The following is a 20,158-nucleotide window of genomic DNA, read 5'->3' as shown; positions in this document are numbered from 1 at the left end:
GTGCAATGAAATAACTTCTGTTATGAATTGGCGCTATATAAATAAGATTGAACTGGTAATTGGACCCTAGACCTAAAACATATAATTTTACCAGTACCTCCTGTGCCATGATAATATTTATGCTACCCTCTCCATATAATAGTAATAATCAAGGTTCAAGTTTCATTTATTTATCATTATACAACACAGGGCAACGAAATTCAAGCTATGGTCCCTTCATGCTACACACAAACACACACAAAAATCAACACAAAACTATTATTTATGGTGGAGTACAGATGAATGAATGAATGAATTGAGTATGGTTGGGCGATGTCTACCAAAAATTGGCTGTCCACAGTGAAACATCGTTGTTACAAGAGTAGCGTACTGGCTCCTTTAAAGAACAGGGCAGTACGTACTGAGTGGGTGGGTGAGCGAGAGAGAGTGTGACGGTGAGCAGGCAGGTGTTGGCAATCGGAGCAGAGGGAAAGGTTAGCAGTGAAGTTGTCTAGTGGCAGCAAATGTACAAATGTTACTAACCTTTTGGAGATATCAGCTGTTGAGATATCTGCCTTTTTTGAATATAATGGAACTATATGGCACTCGGCTTGTTTTGATCAAAGCGCCAAAAATACATTTGAAAAACTCAAGAGCAATGTCTCTTTCCAGAAATCATGACACAGTTACTCAACATAATCCACAGACCTTGTTGTGAGCGGTTTCATCTAAGAACTATCATAGTTACTTCATGAAACTGCTCATGTTTCTATTCTGTCTGATTTTGTTGTAGAAATGTCATCACATTCTGAGATCTCAGCAGTTACTTAGGTGAATGCATAGTGAATTTTCAATCAATCTAACTTTATTTATACAGCACAAGTCATACATCAAATGCAACTCCAAGTGCTGAACATAGAGTTAAAAATAGCATAAGTTTAAATAAAAACATTTAAATTAATCAAGTATAATATAATAAAACTAGTAAAAAAATAAGAAATAAGATTTATCATAATATCACGATAACGTCAGTTATCATAACTGACAGAAATTATGATCAAAGCTATGAAAATAAACCAGTCTTCTTTTAAGGCAATAAGTGGTGAGTTTATGGACTTCATGGCATCACCAGCTAATTAGCAGGAAAACTCCAATAAGTTATGAAGAGTTTGGAACTGTCCAACTCCTTATCTTGTGCTGTTTTGATCAGGCTTCGTCACAGACATTTTGTTATTATATCACGCCAACAGCCTAGACATTAGGGCTGGGTATCGGTACTCGATACCTTTAAGGTATCGACAGTCATGCTGCTGGGTTATTAGCCGTTCCTGTTCACACTGTACAGACAACACCACCTAAATGACTCTGATACTAAACAAAAAGTCTGAATCTGATGATTATGAGACAAGATCTGAAGAAGTTATAAGAAGCGCCTTTTTTAAAATATGATTTCTAAAACAGATTTATGGACGTCTATCCTTGATGGACATCAGACACCACATCAAAAAGTGAATTCTGAATTCAAGGTTTGTAAGATGTCTGTGTGTTTAGAATTGACTGAGTTATGATTCTGATAAGAAGCAGTTCATGTTTGTGGTAAATTGTGTCAATAGGGAAACAGGCCCGGGAAGTGCAGTATGGTGGGGTGGTGGCAGGTGAATGTTACTGCAAAAAAGTTACTGAGTTTTTTTCCCTGTAAAATTATCTGTGCATATCCAAATCATTCTCGTATAATCAAATTATCTTGAATAATATTCGTATTGTATTTGTTCACACCCCTTTTAAATATGGAGTTGCATGCTTAGATGAGGTGTCCTTATTGCTTACATATGTCTGAGGATAGTTGGATGCAGTTTACCACACATTTACCTGTGAGTAGTGTTGTGCAAACTTTGGCATCATGTTGCAGGCTGATTTGTATACACCAATTGCAACATGGACTTAATAAGAGGACTCATTTGAAGCCCACCTTGGAATGACTGAGGAGTATCTTACCATGATATTGGCTTATTGCGTTGTTCATTCACTTCCTGAGTATTTGCTCTTCTAGGCTGACCATCTTCCTCTGGACATAGACACAAAAACATATGATCATAGTTAAATGTGTATCTCCAATAAATAAGTCATATTTATTTAGATTTGTTGAAGATATTCACTACAGCAGGTAATCAGTAAAAAATAGGTCGGGGATAAACCAAAATCCTGAAAGTGATTGACACAAGGTGATTCCCATTAACAAATACCACTGAGTAATGGAGGTGGATGGAACTTTGGGACATCATAACAGTAGACCATACAGTCCGATTTTATTATTTTAATTATTTTATTACATAGTAGTGTTTTGTGGTCAATGTCATTTGACATTGTTAGACTGCCTGTCTTTATCTAAATACATTTTGTATAGAGAAGAGCAGGTACAATATTACAAAGGTATTTCCTACATTAGGCACACATTTTAATTGAGAATCCTGGTTATCAGCCCAAATCTCAAAACCTGCACAGTAATCTAGCCTAAGACTACATTCAGACAGACAACAGGACTGCAAAAAAGAAAAAAAACCAAACATGTTTCCTCATTCATTTTATGAGAACACAGCAGGTGTGGTCACAAGTACAACACACCACAATGTGTAAGTACCCTGTTTTGTTTGCACTCGCACAAGGACGCACATGCACGGGGGTGATGCAATGTGGATTCCAGGTTCAACAGGCCAAGAAACACATTAACAAAGGCAGTGAATAAGTGACTGCAAGCTAGTAAATATGGATGTGAAAAAATGCAGGTTTCAAACTTTTAAGCTTTGCAATTGCTTTATGGAGGAAGGAAATACATTCAACATGTTACCAAAACCTCAAGGATACACACAATGCATTTTGGTGTGTAACACTGAAAACTCCACAGGGCATCTTTAAACCTTGCAACCCATACAGGTCCATGCAGCTATGCATTCCCTTGCATACAAGATCTAGTGTGTGTAAGTTACTTTTTCATACAGTTCTACTTTCTATCTCAACATGGCCCTAGACTGCTTCCTGCAACCTTTCTAGATAATCAAGGAGATACAGTATGGTACAAGCAGATCTTACCCTTAATAGTATTATTATTATTATTAATTATTATCATCATCATCATCATCAATGCTATTTATTATTTTTCAATATTAATATCATTACCACTAATATTACTATTATTGGCCTGCTAGCTATGATGGCCAAGTTTGTATAGCAAACAAACAACTGCTAGTGAAGGACAGCGTTTTATGAGGATTGTGAAAAAATTAAAATTAGATCCTACATACTATCGATAATTAAAGTTAATTTATTAAAAGCTAGGTTTCAGTGTCGCAACCAGGCATTGAAATAAACTGAGTAACATTAACGTTACAGTAGTCCTGTTACACTAGTAAACGCTGCAAAAGTACAAGCTCCAATTTCTTTGGTAACAGTCAGCAATATTGAGGGTCAGCTGTGGCTTAGTGGTCGGCAGTTCAATCCTGGCTTCCCCCTCCTTGGGCAAGACACTGAACCCCAAATTGCTCACGAGGGCTGTGTCTTCGGTGTGTGTGTGAATGATTAGTTACTTTCTGTGTGAATGGGGTGAATGTGATGTGTAGTGTGAAGCGCTTTGAGTAGTCGGATGACCAGAAAGGCGCTGATAAGTACTATTCCATCTATGGACTTTGGATAGAAAAATTAAAATGAGAAAAATATGAGAGATTTTATTTCTATTCATGCCTTGGGTTGCCTGAGAAGGTGGGATCTATGCACCTGACTTAACTTGCTTCTGACTGGTTGGCAGGGCTGCTGCTTGATACTGTTGGTAGAGTCCATTTAAAGTTTGCTTAGTAAAAATCTGAGGTAATCACACATCTGTAAACATGTCCTACTCAGTCTCATTCTAGCTGCGACATACACACTAAATACCTACATCCTGTAGGGGTTTCACAGAACAGTCGACTATCAAAACCACTAGCCGACACTGTGCATCGTTGTAGACTAATCGTTCATCTGTGGTTTTAGTACGGTGCAGTAATAAAGTGGCAATGCATCTACTTCAGATATGCAGCTGGGTGGTGCTGTGGGTAGTTGTTGTTGTTGACAAGTAGAGACAGATAGTTGTCATGCTTTCTTGACTAACACTGTGCAGTGTGGGGTGCTAAGCAGCAGCGACATGCAGCAAGAGCAAGAGGCAGAAAGAAACATGGCTGTGCGCCCCAATGCTGGACTACAATCAACAGTGTGGAAATACTTTACTAGAGCAGATAAAACCGTCAGCTGCAATGTATCTAAGACGTACCCCAACCGTACCAGCACTGTCTATAACCATATAAGCTACACCCACTTATGGCTAGTGCTAGCAGTGGCAACATTAGCGAGGAGAGGCTGTGTCAATCACTATTAATAATGTTTATTTCAATAAGCCAATACAATCGTAAACTTTATGCAACCTCTGGACAATTGTGTTTATTGGCGAGATTGCTACAGTAACTTCAGAAGTTATATCCAAAATTGATCCTGGACTTCAAACTGTTTGAGCATGTAATCATAGTGCATCATAGTAGGCTATTCAGAGATTTCCAGATGGCCCTCTAATGACCGAAGGTGGACATAACGTTTGTTTTTGTTGTACAGAAATTAGTTTGAACAATCATTTTCTAAGTTTCTATGAATTATTTTGGGAGTAGTTGATGACAACTAAAATGCAGCAGTCGAGAATGCCCTAGCATACTGCAAAGTGTGCCCATGCGTGTGCCAAATTACAGATGGTGGTACAGTGCATTTTCACCTAGCGCAACATGCTAACGTCGCTAACCTCTGGTGAGTGGAACACAATTGTAACTGCAGAATGGCTATAGCTACATGCAGGAGGGGGTTGAGGGTGAAATGGCCTCCATGATTCATGACAAACTTCTTGTGAAGTGATCCTCACACTTTAAAATGAGCCTGCACTCTACATAGGAAGGGGAGGCAAATCTATATGGCTTGCCAAATCCCGTTTTCTGAGCCCACAAAAAACAGACTGGGTTGTCTCATTCCACAGTTTGTGGGTTTATCGGCTCAGCAGAGACACACATTTATGTGCACAAACACTTAAAAGGTGAGTTTTTCATAATATGTCACCTTTAATGTTTTTAAATGCTGACTTTATGTCCTAATTGCACTTTCTTGCTGCAATACTTATTTTATTGAGTTTTAAGCAGCTACGCTTATCAGGGGTTCAAGCCCCGAAGGGGAAATTATGTGCATGTGCTTCCACAGAAATGAGCCCAATTATGAACAGGCCATGCCCCTCACAGCGCAAGTCTGAATTACTTCAAATTTCTCTCACTAGTCCAGCTCAATGTGGTCTACAAAAAAACCCTCTTAAACCACTAAAGTCTGCCTAACTAGATTTTCTGTCATTTTGAATTTAATTTTTTTTTTTTTGACATCTCCTCCTAAACCATAGGGCTGAATGCTACCAAATATTCGGTGGATCATCATTGGACAAAGCTTGTAAAAATTTTGTATAAAGCTTGTTGATATCTTATTTAGTTTTCAAGATATTGACCAGTGAACTTCAAAAAGGGCCGTAACTCAGCACATAAATAGACCAGTGAACAACCGTTGGGCCAATCATCACAAAACTTAAAAGGATATGTCCACAGAAGTACCTGAAACATAACCATACAAAGTTTCATTCAAATCAACCACGAGGGGACGCTACAAATGCAAAAAATGGGCGTGGCATAACACAAATCAGACTATAAATCAGAAATTGTTTGTCTAATCATCACAAAACTTACAGGATATGTCCACAGAAGGACCTGAAACATGCCCTGAAAGTTTCCTTCAAATCGACCGCTAGGGGGTGCTTCAAGGGCAAAAAAATCTGTGTGGCATAACACGAATCAGACTAGGAATCAGAAATGGTTTGTTTTCTTCATTCTATTTAAGAAAATGCAAAAAAGGTTCTAATGGTCTGTGTTGGCTTGAACCCCGGAATTGCCACTTGCGGCTATATTTTATTTTAGTTTTCATTTTGTGAATTAAAACGGAAGTGTAGCTCAGTGGTTAGCTCTGTCTCCTCACAATAAGAAGTTCTTAGGTTTGAATCCACTGAAATGCAGAATAGATATGATGAAAATATACTGAAGGGGTGTTAGGTTGGTCTTTGTGTGAACTGTGACCTGATGTCTGAGTGAACATTTGGACCCTGAAGCTAAACTAGTTAGGAACCACTGCTCTGTAACATAGTGACTAAACCAAAATGTTTTACATTGTGTGGGTGTGCATTTCTTACCACAGGGGTTTCCCTCCACATTGTCGAGGAGATTGGCTGTAGAGTTGGCTGTGCCCAATCTGGAAAGAAGCTTAGTTAAGAACACCTAAAATCCAGCCTTGCAAGCCAGATCAGTCTCACAATTCACAGACTCATGGCAGTGGACAAAACAAAACAAACAAACAAACACATTCAGTTATGAAGGCTGATCCATGGCTGATGATTGTGTGAGCAGCAGAAACATCGACAATAATGACAGTAATGGTGTTGATGGAGTAAGTACTTTATGTAGATAATGTATATGTATATGTATAATAAAACTTTGAAGGTGTAAATGCATCCTCAGAGGTGATGACTTTGCTTTCCTCCATATGGATTTCACTTGTTCCACCAGCAGTAAAATAACAAACAACACTACGACAAGACAATATGCATGTTATGTCTCTGGTTGTTGCACTAATGGAGAGCAAGAATGTGTAAAGTTGAATGTTATTGCGGAATCACTTGGTGTTAATGAAGCAAAATGCTTTTATTGGCTCAATTAAAGCATTTCAATGGCATATGATCGTGGTAAGTGATAAGATTTGGCTACTTTACTACCTACAACAAAAAAGGAACGTTAGCCAGATAATGTGACCAAGATTAAGCAAAGGATACGAATGGTGCTTCAGGAGCATCCTCCTTTTTGACTTTCTCCTCTTTGTCTTTTCTGAGAACGTTCTGGCAATTTCAAACAGCTTCTTTCTCGTTGCTGAAAGGGAGAAAACATCCTTGGTCATTAACTACACCAGTAGTAGTAGTACCACAAGACCTGACTGATAACAGTAGTGTTGTAAATCAGGAGACTTACATTTGCCCATGTGTTTGAGTTTGTCTCTGAACAGGGCATCATCTGAGACGGCCTCCATTGAAGCTGCAGAGTACTGTTCTCCTGCACAGACACAGCTACACTGCCACACTGTACACTTATATACATGCACAAATCAAACACATCAACTGTAGAAGCACGAGTATTTATAGTATGATGTCTGTAGCACAAATCTCCTTGACACATCCAACAAATATCACAGTGAATGCACAGACACACATATTCAGTAGATTTCAGAGTGCAAAGACGCAGTTGCAAATAGCTTGGCATAGGAAGCTTGATGAGTGATATCTACCTGTGGAATTCTCCATGCTAGATGAATGATTGGACTTTGATTTCTTTGATTCATACTTCAAGCGATCTAAAAACAGAGAGCAGATGTTATGACCACTGATATGAAGAACCAAGATGTGATGAGCTTTGGTATAACGGTATAACGCCCAAACTTCTAAACCTCCATGCCTATTCATCTTGACTAGTGTCTGATGAGAGGGGAAAACAGTTTAAAGCTTTGCATTGTTGCACCAGAACAGCCAAGGCAAGGTAATTTTGCTTGTCACCAATCTTGTCTTATCTAGCTTGTCTCAGCATAGCCTGAATTTCATTTCACTGTATTAAAAAGTCTTTCCTCAAAAATTACATGCCTTGCTAGTGAAATGTAAAATCAGTAGCAGGTCAAATATTTTGTTGGTCGTGTTGTTCAACTTGTCAAAGACAAGAAAAAAATGTCCTGGGCTGAAACTCGGAATTGTGAAAATCTGAGTTAGACAGTGACTTTCTGAGAATAAAGTCAAAGTCATACTTTCGTCTTAAAATTGAGTTTTTAATCCCAGAAATGTGAAATTCTTCATATTTTCATAATAATTATATTTATATTCCTGAGATTAAGTGAATAATGCAATAAAATAATTTCAAAGTCAGAGAAGTCCATCCTGATCCTAAACCACCTGAGTGTGGTTCAGGCACAACTGGACTAAAGCAATGGAAGAAAGTGCCTTGAATATAAGGTGAGGGATGTAAGACTAGGACAAATGGAGACAGAGTGGTGTGAAAAAGTGTTTGCCCCCTTCCTGATTTCTTATTTATTTGCAAGTTTGTCAAACTTAAATGTTTCAGGTCAAACAAATTTAAATATTAGTCAAAGATAACACAACTAAACACAAAATGCAGTTTTTAAATAAAGGTTGTTATTATTAAGGGAAAACAAAATCCAAACCTACATGGCCCCGTGTGAAAAAGTGATTACCCCACGTTAAAACATAACTTAACTATGGTTTATCACACCTGAGTTCCTTTTCTCCAGCCACACCCAGGCCTGATTACTGCCACACCTGTTCTCAATCAAGAAATCAATTAAATAAGACCTGCCTGACAAAGTGAAGTAGACCAAAAGATCTTCAAAAGCTAGACATCATGCTGAGATCCAAAGAAATTCAGAAACAAATGAGAAAGAAAGTAATTAAGATCTATCAGTCTGGAAAAGGTTATAAAGCCATTTCAAAAGCTTTGGGACTCCAGCGAACCACAGTAAGAGCCATTATCCACAAATGGCGAAAACATGGAACATTGGTGAACCTTCCCAGGAGTGGCTGGCCAACCAAAATTACCCCAAGAGCGCAGCAACGACTCATCCAAGAGGTCACAAAAGACCCCACAACAACATCCAAAGAACTGTAGGCCTCACTTGCCTCAGTTAAGGTCAGTGTTCAAGACTCCACCACAAGAAAGAGACTGAGCAAAAATGGCCTGCATGGTAGAGTTCCAAGACGAAAACCACTGCTGAGCAAAAAGAACATTAAGGCTTGTCTCATTTTTACCAGAAAACATCTTGATGATCCCCAAGACTTTTGGGAAAATACTCTGTGGACTGACAAGACAAAAGTTGAACTTTTTGGAAGGTGTGTGTCCCATTACATCTGGTGTAAAAGTAACACTGCATTTCAGAAAAAGAACATCATACCAACAGTAAAATATGGTGATGGTAGTGTGATGGTCTGGGGCTGTTTTGCTTGACCTGGAAGACTTGCTGTGATAAATGGAGCCATGAATTCTGCTGTCTACCAAAAACTCCTGAAGGAGAATGTCCGGCCATCTGTTCGTGACCTCAAGCTGAAGCGAACTTGGGTTCTGTAGCAGGACAATGATCCAAAACACACCAGCAAGTCCACCTCTGAATGGCTGAAGAAGAACAAAATGAAGACTTTGGAGTGGCCTAGTCAAAGTCCTGACCTGAATCCTATTGAGATGCTGTAGCATGACCTTAAAAAGGCAGTTCATGCTCGAAAACCCTCCAATGTGGCTGTATTACAACAATTCTGCAAAGATGAGTGGGCCAAAATTCCTCCACAGCGCTGTAAAAGACTCACTGCAAGTTATCACAAACGTGTGATTGCAGTTGTTGGGTGGCCCAACCAGTTATTAGGTTTAGGGGGCAATCACTATTTCACATAGGGCCATAAAGGTTTGGATTTTGTTTTCCCTTAATAATAACAACCTTCATATAAAAACTGCATTTTGTGTTTAGTTGTGTTATCTTTGACTAATATTTAAATTAGTTTGAAACATTTAAGTGTGACAAACAAAAAAATAAGAAATCAGGAAGGGGGCGAACACTTTTTCACACCCCTGTATGTATTTAATTTTGTAAGTAAAGAAAAGCAAACAAATGTACAGTAACAAAAACAAACACAGCAGCAGCAATCCAAAACTATTAACACTGCTAAATGTCAATGCCAGAGCTAAAATGTGGAAGGCAAGGAAATTGGATTTTTATCCAGAATCAGTTTAAAGGTCCAGTGTGTAGGATTTAATTACATCTAGAGGGGAAATTGCAGGTTGCAACCATTTGAATACCGTTTGCGTCACCTTCCCCTTCCAATCGTGTAGGAAAAACTACGGTGGCCGCGAAACTTGCGAAAAAACGCAATGGCCCTATCTAGAGCCAGTGTTTGGTTTGTCAGTTCTGGTCTACTGTAGAAACATGGCAGTCTTCGCGGAAGGGGACCCGTTCCCTATGTAGATAAAAACAGCTTATTCTAAGGTAATGCAAACACAACGATTCTTATTTTCATGTGATTATACACTAATTAAAACATACTTATAAATATTACATACATCATACTTTATTTCACATTGTTGGCAGTACATTAGTTTCTATTTGTAGAGCGCACATTTAGTTCTTGTGTACAGTCACACTTTAGTTCAGTTTAACTTAAGTTGTTCAATTTCAAACAGCTTCTTTCTCATTGCTGAAAGGGAGAAAACATCCTTGGTCATTAACTACACCAGTAGTAGTAGTACCACAAGACCTGACTGATAACAGTAGTGTTATAAATCAGGGGACTTACATTTGCCCATGTGTCTGAGTTTGACTCTTAACTTAAGTTGTTCTAATTTATATTTCTTGAGTTACCAGTGCTGAGGGTGCTGCTGCTGGAGGGACATCTTAGGCCTTTCTCATTTCTCAGTTTGTACTTCCTTGATTCCTCTCCTCATGTCATAGTCCTTCCCACCAGAGATGCGAGCGGAGAAGGCGAGGAAGAGACACAAGGAGAGAGGAATCGAGGCATTTAACAAAATGACATATCCTTGTTTCTGAGCCATCCTTTTAAACCAACATCAATTAAATATGACATGTGGCACAGCTGCATCATCTGTCCATTGTTTTGCTATAGCCTACTGCCAGGGGTGTTCCTAAAATGCAGCGTCTGTCTGACCCATTACAGCCCTGTTGCCAAGGCTATTGCTGTCTCTTTGCTAACACAAAGGATTGAAAATTAACGAGCCTTGCTGGATAGATAATCAAGATAAAGTTAACACAGCTAATTGATGGAAATGTATTTATACATATAATCCTGTCTCCCAACTGACTGCACATCATGCCACATTGTGGAGCTGTCATTCCAGCAGAGCAGGGTTATATAAATAGGATATGGTGATTCACCGCTGATATGAATGGCTCCTGCCAATTTTGACTCTCAGGGCCTTCGTTTACTCATAAGTCAACATGAATCCATTCAATACAACACAAAGGCCAAATTCATAAAACAAAAGTCAGAAACATAAACCAAAAGGCAAGCAATGCAACCCCACCTGGACTGTGATTTTGGAAAACCATTTTCATTTGCTTTTGACATTTTAGCTCTAACATTATCTAGTGTTAATAGCTTTGGGTTGCTGATATTGCTGTATGGTTTGTAATCATACATTTAAGTTTCATTACTTAGCCAAAAGTAATTCCAAAGAGACAAGCATAGGACTTGAGCATCAAGGCAAATTATGGAAATTATGGCACAAAAAACAAAAGCTTTTAAAAAGGTTCCTTGCATCGAAAGTAGACGAGAGTAGCCAATTGCAGTCGGGGGAGATATCAAAAAGCGTGCCTTAAGACGAACAGGTCGGAGTTGGCTTGACTCAACTTGCAATGGCAGAAGTAATAAATAGAAATCCAAAGTGACTCAAGTGTCTGTTCATTTAAAAAATAAATAAATAAATCTACAGTCCCTGACAAAAGTCTTGTCGCTTATCTATTTTGTAGAAACACTGGCTATTAACCTGACTTTTAATTAATCAATTGGTGTTAGAAATAGCTCATATTTTTCATATGAGCTAAAACCCTCCCAAATGATGTTTAATGCACTGAAATAAATTAGTTTCACTGAAAAAAGATTTATCATTTAATCAAGACAGAAAGGTCAAATTTTGGCAAGACAAACGTTTTGTCGCCTATACAGAAATTGAACAAATTTACTGCAAATACAAAAATATGTCAGCAAATTAAGTAGTGGTGCTGTGAGATCCAAATTTAATATCTTGTATGACTTCCATGAGCTTGAAGGACTGCATCCATGCGGTTTGGCAAGGATTCATACAATTTATTGATGAAGTCATCAGGAATAGCAAAGTCTGCATGCCTCCCAGAGTTCATCAATATTCTTTGGTTTCGTCTTTCATGCTTCCTCTTTCATCCTACCCCACATATGCTCAATGATGTTCATGTCTGGTGACTGGGCTGGCCAATCCTGGAGCATCTTGATCTTTTTCGCCTTGAGAAACTTTGATGTGGAGATGGAAGTATGCGATGGAGCACCATCCTGCTGCAGAATTCGGCCTCTTTTATGGTTGGGAATATAAGAGGTAGCTAAGATTTCTTGGTATTTTAGACTATTGATGTTGCCTTCCACCCTGCAGATCTCTCACACACCCCCATACTGGATGTAACCCCAGACCATGATTTTCCGCCACCAAACTTCACTGTTTTCTGGGTGAATCTCGGATCCATGCGGGCTCCAGTAGGTCTCCTGCAATATTTGCGGCGACTGTGGTGTAATTCAACAGAAGATTCATCTGAAAAATCCACCTACTGCCACTTTTCCAGCGTCCATCCTTTTAGCAGGCTGTGGGCCTTGGCAAATGCCACACGGTTTTTCAATTGTCTTTCGTTTAGTGCTGGCTTCTGGGCACTGATTCGATCATGGAGGCTATTTTGAGACAGAATCCGACAAACTGTTCTGGTTGACACAGGGACTTCAGGTGACCAGGTCTCGTGGAGCTCTGCTGCAGTGGAAAATGGGCTGGCCTTGGATTTTCGAGCCAACAAACGGTCCTCTCGTGCAGTTGTCTTGCGGGGTCTGCCTGACCTGGGCTTGTCAAAAACATCTCCAGTCTCTTCAAATCTTTTTTTTATCCTCTGTACTTGACGCTGAGACACATTGAAGGTGTCTGCCACATCAGCAGTGGATCTGGTCTTCAGCCTCTTGATAATCAAAACTTTAGTCTCAGGGTGAATCTTAAGCATGTTTGCAGAGGTCTAGTTGCAGTTGATGTGAAGGTCCAGTGTACTGGGGTTCTACTGGGACTGTATACTACTGTTACTGCAGTTGAATACTGCATGTAAAAAAGGGATAACCACTTATTACTTTTCCAAACAATTTCGGTCAATGGTTTTGACCAGTTTGCATTTATGGAGAATGCACAAAGGCAGTTAAATTGTTAATGTCAGAAATGTACTCATTAAATAGCACCCAAGTGCACGCACACGCATGTCCTTGTGCGCATGCAGGAGACAAACAAAATGGCCCACTCATAGAAAAACAACTCCATAGCTCTTCTAGGAGGTCAAAAACTCCACAGAGAACCTTTAATGACAACAACCTTAAAAGGACTAGTCAGTATCTCAATAATAAAGTATTTCTGATTCTGATCTCACAACCTCAAATGTGAATGATTTTAAATTCTATGCATTATCTCCAGTAACTAATAGCCTGTGAACAATACCATACCACCAAAAACAGTACAGCTATTGACACCGACCTGATGCTGACATTATGAGCAGAATTTCTCTATGTAGAATGAGTCAAATATACACAGTCATACCTCTCTCTAAGGCGATGAGAAACTCGCGGTTGCGCTGCAGCTCTCTCATAAACTCCTCATTCTGCAGGAACAAGGCGATGCGCTCGTCTTCCAGATACTGCTTCAGTTTCTTGTCTTGCTCTATAGCTCCTGCTGTCAAACCTGGACCTCCAGTGGTCCCTGTAGCTCCAGACTGAGAACCAGACTGGGTTGTCCATTGGCTTATTGAAGAAAGTGAGGACGAGGATGACGAAGGCTGGGATAGACTGCTCTCAGAGCTCTTCTGAGGTAAAGACAGGAGAGGTTATTGCTTATAATGTCAATTCATGTTGTTTGATTAGAGATCACTTGAAGATGTCATTCTATGTATCCTCTTGCAGCCATACTGAAGGTTTTCAGAACCAGTAGTGAAAAACAGCTGTCTGTATTACTACAACTACTACTTCTACCACGAGCTTCACATCTACTTCAACTAACACTGGTGATACTCACTTTTAAACTATTACTGTTAGCATTTCTGTGTTACAGTACCTCCCACTGCTACTGCTAGTATCAGGACAACTCCTGCTATTAGTACTTTACAGGGACTGTTCCACATTTTGGAAAATAGGCCTATACCCTTTTTTTCTGAGAGTTAGATAAGAAGAATATCATGAATGTCAATCTCATGTCTGTGTGTTAAATACAGAGCTTAAGTCTGGATGTGATTAGCCTAGATTAGCATTCAGACTAGAGGCAGGGGGAAAACAGCTAGCCTGGCTCTGTATAAAGTTAAAAAATACATCCACCAGCACCTCTAAGCTCACTAATTAACACATATACTAGACATATACTAAAACCTGAACTCAGGACCATATCATATCTGGAAACCTGCACTGTAGCAGAAGTGCTGGGCGGATGGATAAACTATAGTTTCAGTACGTAACTACCCTAAAACCACAGATCATCATTTTAACACTTCTGTTTGTGTGCGGAATTAAACAAAAACAAAACAACAAACAAACATGTTAATTAGTACCTTTTAGAGGTGTTTGTCAGGCATACTTGAACTTTGGACAAAGACAGGCTATCTGCTTCTGTCTGTCTGCAGTCTTTATGCTAGATTAGGCTAATAAGCTGCCAGCTTCAGCTCCATACTTTTGCAAGCCATGTTGATATGTTTTAGAAATTTGAATATATTTTCTCAACAATTCCAGGCATTCATTGTTTTCCTTTTTTTCTGTAGTTAAAAAACTCTTTAAACTTACTTGAGTTGTGTAATCACTTATAGTGAACATCTTGTCTGCATTCATTTTTGTCGAAAGTACATTGTTTAATGGAATGCAGGTAATGCAGTTCAGACTTCAAGTCAATCTGGAAAAGTATATGGGAAAGGGAGGCATCACACAACAGCGATGCACAGTGGCTGGCCGGCCTGAGAAAGGACCACAGCAACCTCCCTGAACAGAATCCAGTCACCATCACAGCGGCAGACATCCAAGAAAGAGTCTCAGGTATGAAGAACTGGACAGCACCGGGCCCTGACAGGATCCACACCTACTGGTTAAAGAAGCTCACTGCACTCCATGAGCGCCTAGCAGCACAAATGAACCAGCTGCTAAGAGATGGGACGCACCCTGAATGGCTTACCGAAGGGCGCACAATCCTGATCCTGAAGGATCCCGCAAAGGGTACAGTCCCATCCAACTATCGGCCAATAACCTGTCTCTCCACAACATGGAAGCTCATGTCAGGCATCATCGCGGCTAAGATAAGTGAACACATGGATCAATACATGAGCAAAGCGCAGAAGGGCATTGGCAGAGGAACCAGAGGAGCCAAACACCAACTCCTGGTTGACAGAACAGTCACCCAAGACTGCAGAGCCCGACACGCCAACCTGTGCACTGCCTGGATTGATTACAAGAAAGCATATGACTCAATGCCGCACACATGGATCACTGAATGCTTAGAGATGTACAACATCAACAGGACTCTAAGAGACTTCATTGCAAACTCGATGAGGCTGTGGAAAACCACCCTTGAGGCCAATGGCAAGCCACTTGCACAAGTATCCATCAAATGTGGCATATACCAAGGAGATGCTCTGTCCCCACTGCTGTTCTGCATAGGACTGAACCCCCTCAGCCAAATAATCAACAAGACTGGCTATGGATACCGACTCAGGAACGGGGCCACCATCAGTCACCTCCTCTACATGGATGAAATCAAGCTATACGCTAAGAGCGAGCGGGACATCGACTCACTGATCCACACCACCAGGATCTACAGCTCTGACATTGGGATGTCATTCGGGCTTGAGAAGTGCAGTCGAGTGGTGACAAAGAGAGGGAAGGTAGTCCACACAGAAGGGGTCTCACTCCCAGAAGGAACAATAGCAGACATTGAGGATGGTTACAAGTACCTTGGAATACCACAGGCAAATGGCAACCTCGAAGAGGCAACAAGGAAGACGGCAACGGCCAAATACCTCCAACGAGTAAGGCAAGTCCTAAGAAGTCAGCTCAATGGCAAGAACAAGGCCCAGGCAATAAACAGCTATGCCCTGCCAGTGATTAGATACCCTGCGGGAATAATAAGGTGGCCAAAGGAAGAGATACAGACCACAGACGTTAAGACGCGAAAGCTCCTCACCATGCATGGAGGGTTCCATCCCAAATCCAGCACCCTGGGACTGTACGCTAGCCGTAAGGAAGGCGGTCGTGGACTAGTGAGTGTGAGTGCCACTATCCAGGATGAAACATCCAAGATCCACAAGTACATCCAAGATAAGGCCCCAACAGATGACGTGCTCAGGGAATGTCTCAGGCAATGGGGAACAGAGGAAGACATGCTGGAGGAAGGACCATCATGGGAGGACAAACCCCTACACGGGATGTACCACCGGAACATAACTGAAGTGGCTGATCTCAAGAAGTCCTACCAATGGCTAGAGCGGGCTGGATTGAAGGACAGCACAGAGGCACTCATCATGGCTGCACAGGAGCAGGCCCTGAGCACCAGAGCAATAGAGGCCCAGATCTACCACACCAGACAAGACCCAAGGTGTAGGCTGTGCAAAGAGGCCCCTGACACAATCCAGCACATAACTGCAGGGTGTAAGATGCTGGCAGGAAAAGCATACATGGAGCGCCATAACCAAGTAGCTGGCATAGTGTAGAGGAACATCTGCACTGAGTATGGACTGGAAACCCCGAGGTCAAAGTGGGAAACACCTCCAAAGGTGATAGAGAATGACCGAGCCAAGATCCTGTGGGACTTCCAGATCCAGACTGACAGAATGGTAATGGCGAACCAGCCTGACATCGTGGTGGTTGACAAACAGCAGAGGAAAGCCGTTGTGGTTGACGTGGCAATACCAAGCGATGGCAACATCAGGAAAAAGGAACATGAGAAACTAGAGAAGTACCAAGGGCTCAGAGAAGAGCTGGAGAAGGCCTGGAAGGTGAAGGCAACAGTGGTGCCCGTGGTCATTGGAGCACTCGGGGCAGTGACCCCCAAACTGGAGGAGTGGCTACAGCAGATCCCTGGAAGAACACCAGACATCTCGGTCCAGAAGAGTGCAGTACTGGGAACAGCAAAGATACTGCGCAGAACCCTCAAGCTCCCAGGCCTCTGGTAGAGGACCCAAGCTCGAAGGATGAGACCACCCGCGGAGGGTGAAGGACAAAGTTTTTATATATATATATATATATATATATATATGATTGAATCGGACAAAACTGGGGGCTTGCCTCTTCCAGGCTTATTTTAGACTTTTTTAGAATTTAAGTTATCCTTATGTGCCACCCATTTATATGCGATGCCCACCTAACACAAGATTTCTGGCTACGCTACTGCTTTACACCACAGCAGGTGTACACAAACAGTGGATTGTCATTATTGAGAAAGAACCAAAAAACCAAATGCACCCATTTAACATCTGTATGCTGACATTTTTTACTTTTATACTGTCTAACTGCTGTGGCAGGATCCGCAGAAAATCATCTGGTAGATTTCCAAGCAAAGGAGGGTTCCAGTTCCGGTAGCTTCTGAACTGCTGGTGACCTGGAGGTTGCTCTGCTTCAAATCTATGAGAACATATGGAGTAACAGGACACATTAGTAATTCTACCAAATGCATTGAGTACATTATCAACTTAACTCTCACTTATCTCAAACTAGTATTAATTACAGTGCAGCCTATTACAGCCTTATTCCAAAATGAATTAAATTCATTATTTTCCTCAAAATTCTACAAATACCCCATAATGACGACATGAAAGAAGTTTGTTTGAAATCTTTGCAAATTTATTAAAAATAAAAAACAAAAAAATCACATGTACAGAAGTATTCATAGCCTTTGCTCAATACTTTGTTGAAGCACCTTTGGCACCAATTACAGCCTCAAGTCTTTTTGAGTATGATGCTACAAGCTTGGCACACCCATTTTTGGGCAGTTTCTCCCATTCTTCTTTGCAGGACCTCTCTAGCTCAATCAGGTTGGATGGGAAGCGTCGGTGCACAGCCATTTTCAGATCTCTCCAGAGATGTTCAATCGGGTTCAAGTCTGGGCTCTGGCTTGGCCACTCACGGACATTCACAGAGTTGTCCCATAGCCACTCCTTTGTTATCTTGGCTGTATGCTTAGTGTCGTTGTCCTGTAAGAAGATGAACCTTCGCCCAAGTCTGAGGTCTCGAGCGCTCTGGAGCAGGTTTTCATCAAGGATGTCTCTGTACATTGCTGCATTCATCTTTCCCCCTATCCTAACTAGTCTGCTGCCACTGAAAACCATCCCCACAGCATGATGCTGCCACCACCATGCTTCACTGTAGGGATGGTATTGATCAGGTGATGAGCGGTGCCTGGTTTCCTCCAGACATGATGCTTGCCATTCAGGCCAAAGAGTTCAATCTTTGTTTCATCAGACCAGAGAATTTTATTTCTCATGGTCTTAGAGTTCTTCAGGTGCCTTCTGGCAAACTCGAGGCGGGCTGTCATGTGACTTTTACTGAGAAGTGGCTTCCATCTGGCCACTTTGCCATACAGGCCTGATTGGTGGAGTGCTGCAGAGATGGTTGTTCTTCTGGAAGGTTTTCTTCTCTCCACAGAGAAATGCTGGAGCTCTGTCAGAGTGACCATCGAGTTCTTGGTCACCTCCCTGACTAAGGCCCTTCTCCCCCAATCGCTCAGTTTGCCAGAGTGGCCAGCTCTAGGAAGAGTCCTGGTGGTTCCAAACTTCTTCCATTTACGGATGATGGAGGCCACTGTGTTCATTGTGACTTTCAAAGCTGCAGACATTTTTCTGTACCCTTCCCCAGATCTGTGCCTCGATACAATCCTGTCTCAGAGGTCTACAGACAATTCCTTGGACTTGATGGCTTGGTTTGTGCTCTGACATGCACTGTTAACTGTGGGACCTTATATAGACAGGTGTGTGATTTCCACATCATGTCCAATCAACTGAATTTACCACAGGTGGACTCCACTCAAGTTGTAGAAACATCTCAAGTATGATCAGTGGAAACAGGATGCACCTGAGCTCAATTTTGGGTGTCATGGCAAAGGCTGTGAATATTTATGTACATGTGATTTTTTTCATTTTTTATTTTTAATAAATTTGCAAAGATTTCAAACAAACTTCTTTAACATTGTCATTATGGGGTATTGTTTGTAGTATTTTGAAGAAAATAATGAATTTAATCCATTTTGAAATAAGGCTGTAACATAACAAAATGTGGGAAAATGAAGCGCTGTGAATACTTTCCAGATGCACTGTATTTACATCCTTTAATTTGGCCACTCACAAAATCACATGGGATGGCCAGAGAAAGGAAACATTTATTTGTTTCCCATATTTCATAATTTTACTATTTTCACTATTTTTTGCTACAGCATGGTTCTACTGATGGCAATGTCATTCCAGTCACCACTTTGATCTATTTGATGGATTACCATGACATATGGTACAGATGTCCAAGGTCCCTGGAGGAAGAATCCTAATCGCAATATCTAATGAAAGGCACAGAATTTGGTACAGACACTTGTGCTTGGGCCACACTGCCTACCTCTACCTGTGCGTGATGGCCACCTTGCTGAACTGCTGCGGCGCTGCTGCAGCGCTGCTACTGCCAGCCCTATCTTTCTACACAGAGGTTTCTACAGGAATTCCTGAAATAAAAACATGTATTCAATTAAGTGCCGGGACTCTACAAATGTATGAAGCCATGCTTGTCGCTGAATTTTCCACAACACAGTCCTGCAAATATTTCACAATAAAAGCCATGTTAACAAATGATTCTGTCACAGAAATGCTAAACTGATACAGGAAGTGTAAAAAAAAGAAAGAAAGAACAATATTTAGATTTTTATCATGTCTGTGACATACTCTACAGATTAAGACATTGAAACTGTAGTGAAAGATGTATGTTGCAGGTATGATGTCAATATGAATATGAACAGATCATTTTCACTGTCTATTTTTGCTGAGAACCGCAAGCGTCACATGGAAAGAAATACGCGAGACGCTGACACTCTAGATGAAGCATAGCTGCAGCAGTGAGACACGCTGCTCATGCGGGCTGTCTGGCTGCTCTAACCTGCTAACATGGGTGCCGAAATGAAAAGCAAGAAGTCCCATGACACTTGGTCCAGGTTGGCCCGGAGGTCATGGTTCCTATTTGATGTAACCAATGAATTGATCCCATGACTTTTCA

The 20,158-nt window shown here is 41.0% G+C and overlaps 1 protein-coding gene across 8 annotated transcripts in view; it reads right to left on the bottom strand.

Annotated features, from left to right (window-relative positions):
* Positions 1 to 20,158, bottom strand: part of cuedc1b (CUE domain containing 1b) — a 61,238-nt gene that overhangs the window by 8,425 nt on the left and 32,655 nt on the right. For 5 of the 8 annotated variants that reach the window (XM_044202287.1, XM_044202290.1, XM_044202289.1 and 2 more), the window contains 7 exons: positions 17,398 to 17,533; positions 13,485 to 13,746; positions 7,405 to 7,470; positions 7,092 to 7,172; positions 6,899 to 6,992; positions 6,263 to 6,321; positions 1,975 to 2,044 (listed from right to left, as the gene is read on the bottom strand). In XM_044202287.1, coding sequence (XP_044058222.1) covers positions 1,975 to 2,044; positions 6,263 to 6,321; positions 6,899 to 6,992; positions 7,092 to 7,172; positions 7,405 to 7,470; positions 13,485 to 13,746; positions 17,398 to 17,533 — 768 coding nt within the window. The remainder of the gene's footprint in view (positions 1 to 1,974; positions 2,045 to 6,262; positions 6,322 to 6,898; positions 6,993 to 7,091; positions 7,173 to 7,404; positions 7,471 to 13,484; positions 13,747 to 17,397; positions 17,534 to 20,158) is intronic. The other 3 variants (XM_044202292.1, XM_044202293.1, XM_044202294.1) reach the window with 3 other exon arrangements.

The sequence above is a fragment of the Siniperca chuatsi genome, linkage group LG7 (genome assembly GCF_020085105.1).
Source record: "Siniperca chuatsi isolate FFG_IHB_CAS linkage group LG7, ASM2008510v1, whole genome shotgun sequence".
In the NCBI taxonomy this organism is placed as follows: Eukaryota; Metazoa; Chordata; class Actinopteri; order Centrarchiformes; family Sinipercidae; genus Siniperca; species Siniperca chuatsi.
This window is presented reverse-complemented; position numbering and strand designations above follow the sequence as displayed.